This window comes from Pagrus major, chromosome 7 (genome assembly GCF_040436345.1).
Source record: "Pagrus major chromosome 7, Pma_NU_1.0".
Lineage (NCBI taxonomy): Eukaryota > Metazoa > Chordata > Actinopteri > Spariformes > Sparidae > Pagrus > Pagrus major.
The window spans coordinates 506,923-516,450 of NC_133221.1; the positions used below are offsets into that span (position 1 = coordinate 506,923).

Genomic DNA, 9,528 nt, shown 5'->3' on the forward strand with positions numbered 1-9,528 from the left:
TTGGCATAAGGTCCAGTTAGCACCTGGGTCCAGTTAGCTTAGCTTCAAGTCCAGTAATCCTAGAATTAGTTTGAGGTGTAGTCAGCTCAGATTTAGCAGGTTGGTATTCTTGGAGTTAGTTTCGGGTAAAGTCTGCTAAGAGTTAGCTTAGGTGTAGTTATCTCACAGTTAGCTTGAGTGTTAGTAGCCTATTAGTAAAAGTATCAAGTTACCTTATATATAGCTTCCAGGACGGGCTAGCTTAGAGTTAGCTTCCCAGTGAAGTTAGAACAAACCCAGCTGACTACAGGATGGATAAACTTGTTAGCTAATGTTGTGCTAAGCTAGGAAAAACACAGCAAATGTCAGGTTAAGAAGACAGACTGTGTTCAAAACTTGTAAAAGTACGTTAGTGATTCTGATCAGCTTCCTGTCAGCGTGACCTTTGACCTCTGCAGCACTAAATAAAGTAGATGGTTCAGTTTTCAGTTCAGGGTTTGTTGCCTCAGACTGTGACTGCCTGCTAGATTCAGTTTCTCGTTCAGAGCCGTCTGATTGGACCTTACAGAACCACCTTTTATCAACATCCTGATGTCACATGATGTCTCTCCCACTAACACTAAACACACCTGAGTCACCTGAGCAGAGCGTCGACACTCAGGTGAACTCTGAGCTCATGAAGGTTTCTACAGGACGTTTGTCAAAGTGTTTAATGAATAAATAAATGATGTAACAGCAGCATTTACGTTGCCATGGTTACTGTGAATCACTCTGAAGCTCAACATGTGGCATGAAGATTGTCCCTGATGTGTCTCCGTACAGAGAAGAGACTTACTTTGTCGTGGGATCATTTTATAGAATAATGTTTGTGAGCAGGTTGTTGTTGTTGTTGTTGTTGTTGTTTGTATTTACAGAATGTATCATGCATGTCAGTGTGTACAGACTGTACAGGAACATAAACATAAACAATATTTATGTATGTTTGTGTGTTTTGATGACTTCATCAGACTTCAGTCAGACAGCAGGTCATGTGACCAGGTGAGACGTTTACCTGGTCAGTTATCAGGTACAGCTACGTGTTTAAACAGCTCGTTATGTGATGTAATCAGATTACCTTCATTTACCTGATGAAGTTACCTGAACAGGTGAAGTTAACCTGTGTTAAGCTTAGTGAAGGTGTAACCTGACCAGGTGAGTCCTGCCTCACAGAGCAGCTGAAGCTTTAAAACATCAGCAGCAGGTTTGTTCAGAGGAGCTTCATCATGTGACACACATGACACCACGAAGACCCGGCGAGGGGCCCGAGAGCAGCTGGACCGGCTGAGCCCGGTTCTGTCCGAGTTATTTAAACTGCTGATGGTCTCAGGTGGTGTCTCAGATGGTGTCTCAGATGGTGTCTCAGGTGATGTCTCAGGTGATGTCTCAGGTGGTGTCTCAGGTGATGTCTCAGGTGGTGTCTCAGGTGGTGTCTCAGGTGGTGTCTCAGGTGGTGTCTCAGGTGGTGTCTCAGGTGATGGTCAGTGAAGACAGCAGACTGAAGTGATACTGACTTTAATTCAGACACATGAATAAAGACGAGTCAAACAAGCTGAACCACATGAACACAACAGGAACCAACCAATCACAAAGCTGATGAGCTGTTGCCACGGTTACTGTCTGTAACGGACGGACGGAGGGAGGAGTCAGTGTGACGCTGCTTTTGATAATAAATCTTTAACATTTTGACTTCAAGTCCCAGAAGCCATCACTGTCCCAAACAACCAATCAGAGAGCTTCAGACTCTGTTGCCGGGTAGCTTTCAGCTGGGTGAAGTTAAAGGTTGATCTTTAAGAACTGAATCAAACTACTGAGTCACTGCTGAGGATTGTGGGTACTGTAGTGTTGAAGGACACACAGGTCGTTAATGCAGCTCTGAAAGAAAAGTTCAACCAGAATTTATCATAAATATTAATCGTCATGATCAATAATCATTTAATACTCAGATACATGATGCTGTCCTCTACAGGAACATTGATGTTTATGTCTCTTCATCATCTTCATCTTTATCTTCATCTTCATCACTTTTCAGCAACAAACGACTGAACGGAAACATTTTCACCAAAAGCAGCAAAAAGACAAAAAACCAGAACAGGAAGTAAAAACACAGAAAACACCTCCTCCTCTCCTCTCCTCTCTCCTCCTCTCCTCCTCCTCTCCTCTCCTCTCCTCTCCTCTCCTCTCCTCTCTCCTCCTCTCCTCTCCTCTCCTCTCTCCTCCTCTCCTCTCCTCTCCTCTCCTCTCCTCCCTCTCCTCTCTCCTCTCTCCTCCTCTCCTCTCCTCTCCTCTCCTCTCCTCTCCTCTCCTCTCCTCACCTCCTCTCTCCTCTCCTCCTCTCTCTCCTCCTCCTCTCCTCACCTCCTCCTCTCCTCACCTCCTCCTCTCTCCTCTCCTCCTCTCTCCTCTCCTCCCCTCCTCTCCTCTCTCCTCCTCTCCTCTCCTCTCCTCCTCTCATCTCCTCTCCTCTCTCCTCCTCTCCTCCTCTCCTCACCTCCTCCTCTCTCCTCTCCTCCTCTCTCCTCTCCTCCCCTCCTCTCCTCTCTCCTCCTCTCATCTCCTCTCCTCTCCTCTCCTCTCTCCTCCTCTCTCCTCTCCTCCTCTCTCCTCTCCTCCCCTCCTCTCCTCTCTCCTCCTCTCATCTCCTCTCCTCTCCTCTCCTCACCTCCTCCTCTCTCCTCTCCTCCTCTCTCCTCTCCTCCCCTCCTCTCCTCTCCTCTCTCCTCTTCTCATCTCCTCTCCTCTCCTCTCCTCTCTCCTCCTCTCCTCTCCTCCTCCTCTTACTCCCTCATGTACTCCACTATCTGATCAATCAGTATTTGGGGGTCGTAGTTCAGGGCAGCTCTCCTCCGGCGCCTACGACTCCCATGATTCAGTTCTTCCATGGCAGCAGTTGCCATGGTATTGATGCGTTTCATCCTCTGCAGCTCAGCAGCAGGGGGGCGGAGCTTCTCCTCTTCCTCCTCCTCCTCCTCCTCCTCCAGCCTCTTCACTCGAAGCAGAGGGGGGTCGTTGCTAGGCGATGGAGGAGCCATGTCGTCAAGGGAGCGGCGGGTTCTCCTGTGGGCGGAGCTAACAGGTGTGACGGGCAGGTCCCTCCTGGCTCGGCGACCTGAGGACATCACCAGGGCGTTGTTAGGGCCGATGCTGGACAGTAACCTAGCAACCATACGCCTGAGGAGGAGAAGAGGAGGAAGAGGAGGAGGAGATGAGGAGGAGGAGGAGAAGGAGGAAGAGGAGGAGAAGATGAGGAGGACAAGGAGGAGAGGAGGAGGAGCAGACTGTAAAAACATCTTAAAATCTGACTTTTTTCACAGGACTCTGGTTGGATGTCTCTGATGGTTGGATGTCTCTGATGGTTGGATGTGTCTGATGGTTGGATGTGTCTGATGGTTGGATGTGTCTGATGGTTGGATGTGTCTGACAGTGTGTGTGGACGTTGGATCACCTCAGAGCGTCCTCATCTCCCCTGTCTCCTCCTCTGTCTCCTCCTCTGTCTCCTCCCCTGTCTCCTCCTCTGTCTCCTCCTCTGTCTCCTCCTCGGGTCAGTCCTGATGACACTCGTCCAGCCTGTCTCGCTCTCTCCAGCAGCGTCTGGGCCACCTGAGGCTCCATCCTGACGATCACAGGACACAGGTTATTATTAATAACTCCTTCACTCTGACGTAAACACAAACAGGAAGTGGCGTTCACCTGTCCAGCAGGGCCTGAGCCAGCTGAGGCTCCAGGAGTCCCCACCAAGCGGCCGGGGGCCTCCCCATGTTCAGGCCCCGGCCCGTCTCATCGTAGTCTGGGGGGGCGGGGCCCTGGAAGTCCCCCGGTGGCCCCTGATCGTCCTCCTCATCCTCCTCCTCTTCCTCCACCACCTCCACGTCCCCCGGGCCGACCAATCCTGCGCTCTCAGCCTCGTTCAGGAGGCGGAGCAGAGCGGCCAGGTAGGCTGAGAAGAAAACGACAGTCAGTGTTTGTATGAAAATATAAAATCAGTAAAAGTCCAAACATGTTGACAAGTATTTTTATACAAAGGTGCGACGTGATTGGTCGAGTGAATGACTCAAACCTTCTCGCTGCTGCTCTTCCTGCTCCCGCCTCTGGTCCCTCTCCACCAATCGCTGCAGGGCCTGATCCAAACCCCGCCCCCTCCAGTCGTCTGATTGGTAGTACAGGTCATTGACCCCGCCCCCTCCCTGAGTGGTGGGATATGACATCATCTGGTCCTCATAAGGCAGCAGGTTACGGAGGTCTCTGCGCTGGCGTCTGACCCCGCCCACAGAAACATCCAGGCCACGCCCACCGCCGCGAGCTGCCGGCAGAGACTGAGAGAGAGAGAGAGAGATCAGCATCATCATCATCATCATCATCATCACCATCACCATCATCACCATCATCATCACCATCATCACCATCATCATCATCATCATCACCATCATCATCATCACCATCATCATCATCATCATCATCACCATCATCATCACATCATCATCATCACCATCATCATCACATCATCATCATCACATCATCACCATCATCATCATCACATCATCATCATCACCATCATCATCATCATCATCATCACATCATCACCACCATCATCACCATCATCATCATCACATCATCATCATCATCACCATCATCATCATCATCATCATCATCATCATCACATCATCACCATCATCACCATCATCACCATCATCATCATCATCATCACCATCATCATCATCACCATCATCACCATCATCACCATCAGAGAGAGATCAGAGATCATTTATTCAGTAAGAGGCTTCACTCTGCAGTCAGATCTGACCACAGCAGGTATTTAACTTGTACCAGAGTACTTTTACAGAGCAGTATTAATACTTTTACAGAGCAGTATTAATACTTTTACAGAGCAGTATTAATACTTTTACTTATCGCTATCTTCTGATCTGAATCTTATGGATTCATTAGAAGAAATATTCAAAATATTTGGTGTATTTTTAGAGTTTATTACGTCGTCTGTGATTGGTTGCATCTGTGGTCAAGCTCAACGCGACAGGAAGTCATTATCAAACAGGAAGTTGAGGACAGGTGCTGACACACGCACGGACCTCAATACAATGTGTGCACAGAGCTCCGGTGGGTCACCTGTCCGCTCAACACCGGACTGATGACGAGGATTACTGAACAATGTGCGACAGAAGAAGAAGAAGAAGAAGAAGGTGATGAACGTTCAGGTAGACTTCTTCACCTGAGTGACGCCAACGAGCCAGGTGAGCTCAGCCTGAACTGAGCACACAGTCAGCTGTTAGCTGCTAGCTGCTGTTCAGACCGGAAACGACACACCTGAGCAGAGACACCTGATCGACCCTGGAACGTTAAATGGACAGACCCCCGTCCTGCTGACGTCAGAGGCTCAGGTGAGTTTCCTGTCTGTTTGTACCTGAAGAGATTCTCTGGTGTTTCTCACTGTCACCTGTTTGACTTCATCAGACTCTCTGAAACCCACACAGAGTTCACAGTTCATCGTTACAGTTGTTAAAGGAAACAAACAAACAAACAAACAAACAAACAAAAAAGCTTTGATAATTAATTGTTTACACCTGTAATACCTGGAACAATCTGTTTTTAAAGACATTTTCCATCAGAAGGTTTTAGTTTAATTTGTCACATAACACAGAAAAACTTCTGGTGAAACCCTGAATGATGTGTGTGTGTGTGTGTGTGTGTGTGTGTGTGTGTTTGTTTGTTTGTTTGTTTGTTTGTTTGTTTGTTTGTTTGAAGGAAACAAACCTATCTCAGTTTGTTTCCTTCAGAGAAAATGAAGCTCGACAGAAGATTTATTGTTTTTGTTCTGAATTAATCACATTTAGGTTTTTATTTTCATCGTTTTCTACCTTTTACATTAAAGTTAATTTATTCTGATGATCAGTAGGTGATTTGTTAATTTTTAACAGGGGGGAGGCTCAATGGGAGCACCACCCTGCCCCGACACACCTATGTGCACCTCCCAAAGGACATTGTTGTCGCCTTAACCATAACTGTGACATTTCTAATTCTACAACTCCATTTTATCCAGTTATCTTCCTTGTCTCCCTGCTACAAATGTCCTTTTATAACTGTATTAAAGTAATGAGTAAATACACCTTTAACTGTACGCAGTGGGCTGAGTTTATTCAGGCAGGGTTTTCTCATGTTTCTCACAGTTCACTACAGGCAGGGTCATTTTAAGTTACATGACCGCTTGGAATTTTTTACCATCTGAATTCCTTGAAGGACACAAAATGAACATTGTGCAAAATAGCAGAGCCCGACCGATTTATCTGCCGATATGAGCCTCTCACAGATATATCGGTATCGGTGTATATTGTCCGATATGCACTGATATGAAAACTTTATATTTAAAAACTATAATGCAGAAAAACATGCTTGGGGGCAATATAAAATCGGTGTAGACATAGTTTGTCCAGCAGAGTGCGCTTCAGCGGGGGATAAAACAGCTGCCTCACTAATGGTTGAACTATAAACCAGCACAAACATGACAATTACCAACATAACATAAGCCGCCATGTTCTGAACAGGCACTGAAAACACTTACAGAAAGTCACATTTTAGTTTTGAACAGGTAAACTTGTTGTGCTCCTCCTCTAAAGAGAGACGCTGGAGATCCACCGGAAGCTGCTCTATGACGTCGCGTCTGCTACAGGTTTTGTTCCGCCCTCCGCACGGCATCATACCATGAATGTATAAAGAGAACCCAGCGGGAACGTTTCAGAACCGAGCCTTTTGTCTGCCCAATTTTGTTGAGTTGCTCAGATTTTGTTGATCTGGTCATTTTTCATTTTTTCACAATCAGGAGTCTGCACACGGTGTTTTATTTTGAAAATTGACCGGAAGCTCTATGCCGTTCCTGTGTCTTTGACTTCCTGCCGGCGCGATCTGCTCCGTGCAGCTTGTTGCGGCTTCCGTCAAAAATCGACCAGGCAGCCAGAACACAAAGCAGCCGTGCAGGCTCGACTCCACTGTGCGCCGTCGATCACGGCCACTTGTGGTTTGTAACACACTTTCTGCTACTAGCGGATGGAGAGTGATGGCAGGTTAACAAGGGGGACGGCATCCCCCTCATCCCCCTCATCCCTCTCATCCCTCTCATCCCCCTCATCCCCCTCATCCCCCCTCATCCCCCTCATCCCCCTCATCCCCCCTCATCCCCCTCATCCCCCTCACCCCCCTCATCCCTCTCATCCCCCTCATCCCCCCTCATCCCCCTCATCCCCCCTCATCCCCCTCATCCCCCTCACCCCCCTCATCCCTCTCATCCCCCTCATCCCCCCTCATCCCTCTCATCCCCCCTCATCCCCCCTCATCCCTCTCATCCCCCCTCATCCCTCTCATCCCCCTCATCCCTCTCATCCCCCCTCATCCCTCTCATCCCCCTCATCCCTCTCATCCCTCTCATCCCCCTCATCCCTCTCATCCCTCTCATCCCTCTCATCCCCCTCATCCCTCTCATCCCTCTCATCCCCCTCATCCCTCTCACCCCCCCTCATCCCTCTCATCCCTCTCACCCCCCCCTCATCCCTCTCATCCCCCTCATCCCCCTCATCCCCCTCATCCCCCCTCATCCCCCTCATCCCTCTCATCCCCCTCATCCCCCTCATCCCCCTCACCCCCCCTCATCCCTCTCATCCCCCTCATCCCCCTCATCCCTCTCATCCCCCCTCATCCCCCTCATCCCCCTCATCCCTCTCATCCCTCTCATCCCCCCTCATCCCCCTCATCCCTCTCATCCCCCTCATCCCTCTCATCCCCCCTCATCCCCCCTCATCCCTCTCACCCCCCCTCATCCCTCTCATCCCTCTCATCCCCCTCATCCCTCTCATCCCCCCTCATCCCCCTCATCCCCCTCATCCCTCTCACCCCCCCTCATCCCTCTCATCCCTCTCATCCCCCTCATCCCTCTCATCCCCCCTCATCCCCCTCATCCCTCTCATCCCCCTCATCCCTCTCATCCCCCTCATCCCTCTCATCCCCCTCATCCCCCCTCATCCCCCCTCATCCCTCTCATCCCTCTCATCCCTCTCATCCCCCTCATCCCCCTCATCCCTCTCATCCCTCTCATCCCCCTCATCCCTCTCATCCCTCTCATCCCCCCTCATCCCCCCTCATCCCTCTCATCCCTCTCATCCCCCTCATCCCCCCTCATCCCCCTCATCCCTCTCATCCCCTCTCATCCCCCCTCATCCCCCCTCATCCCCCTCATCCCTCTCATCCCCCCTCATCCCTCTCATCCCCCCCCCTCCCCCCTCATCCCTCTCATCCCCCTCATCCCCCCTCATCCCCCCTCATCCCCCTCATCCCCCCTCATCCCCCTCATCCCCCTCACCCCCCTCATCCCTCTCATCCCCCTCATCCCCCCTCATCCCTCTCATCCCCCTCATCCCTCTCATCCCTCTCATCCCCCTCATCCCTCTCACCCCCCCTCATCCCTCTCATCCCTCTCACCCCCCCTCATCCCTCTCATCCCCCTCATCCCCCTCATCCCCCTCATCCCCCCTCATCCCCCTCATCCCTCTCATCCCCCCTCATCCCCCTCATCCCCCTCATCCCCCTCATCCCCCCTCATCCCTCTCATCCCCCTCATCCCCCTCATCCCTCTCATCCCCCTCATCCCCCTCATCCCCCTCATCCCTCTCATCCCTCTCATCCCCCCTCATCCCTCTCATCCCCCCTCATCCCCCCTCATCCCTCTCACCCCCCCTCATCCCTCTCATCCCTCTCATCCCCCTCATCCCTCTCATCCCCCCTCATCCCCCTCATCCCCCCTCATCCCTCTCACCCCCCCTCATCCCTCTCATCCCTCTCATCCCCCTCATCCCTCTCATCCCCCCTCATCCCCCTCATCCCCCTCATCCCTCTCACCCCCCCTCATCCCTCTCATCCCTCTCATCCCCCTCATCCCCCTCATCCCCCTCATCCCTCTCATCCCCCTCATCCCTCTCATCCCTCTCATCCCCCTCATCCCTCTCACCCCCCCTCATCCCTCTCATCCCCCCTCATCCCCCTCATCCCCTCACCCCCCTCATCCCTCTCATCCCCCTCATCCCCCTCATCCCTCTCATCCCCTCATCCCCCTCATCCCCCTCATCCCCCTCATCCCCCTCATCCCCTCACCCCCCCTCATCCCTCTCATCCCCCTCATCCCCCCTCATCCCTCTCATCCCCCCTCATCCCCCCTCATCCCTCTCATCCCCCCTCATCCCTCTCATCCCCCTCATCCCTCTCATCCCCCCTCATCCCTCTCATCCCCCCTCATCCCTCTCATCCCCTCATCCCTCTCATCCCTCTCATCCCCCTCATCCCTCTCATCCCTCTCATCCCTCTCATCCCCCTCATCCCTCTCATCCCTCTCATCCCCCTCATCCCTCTCACCCCCCCTCATCCCTCTCATCCCTCTCACCCCCCCTCATCCCTCTCATCCCCCTCATCCCCCTCATCCCCCTCATCCCCCCTCATCCCCCTCATCCCTCTCATCCCCCT

The 9,528-nt window shown here is 51.6% G+C and overlaps 2 protein-coding genes across 2 annotated transcripts in view; one reads left to right on the forward strand and one right to left on the reverse strand.

The window, feature by feature from the left end:
- Positions 1-815, forward strand: part of lhfpl4b (LHFPL tetraspan subfamily member 4b) — a 5,709-nt gene extending 4,894 nt beyond the window's left edge. Inside the window, exon 6 of the mRNA XM_073470710.1 lies at positions 1-815. This exon is cut by the window's left edge and continues 597 nt beyond it. The gene's annotated coding sequence lies outside the window, so the exon portion shown is untranslated.
- A 1,977-nt stretch (positions 816-2,792) lies between these two features.
- The window catches only part of pcsk1nl (proprotein convertase subtilisin/kexin type 1 inhibitor, like), an 8,465-nt gene continuing 1,729 nt past the window's right edge, over positions 2,793-9,528 (reverse strand). Inside the window, exons 2-5 of the mRNA XM_073469588.1 lie at positions 4,073-4,328; positions 3,706-3,952; positions 3,461-3,628; positions 2,793-3,186 (exon numbers count right to left, since the gene is read on the reverse strand). Coding sequence (XP_073325689.1) covers positions 2,793-3,186; positions 3,461-3,628; positions 3,706-3,952; positions 4,073-4,328 — 1,065 coding nt within the window. The remainder of the gene's footprint in view (positions 3,187-3,460; positions 3,629-3,705; positions 3,953-4,072; positions 4,329-9,528) is intronic.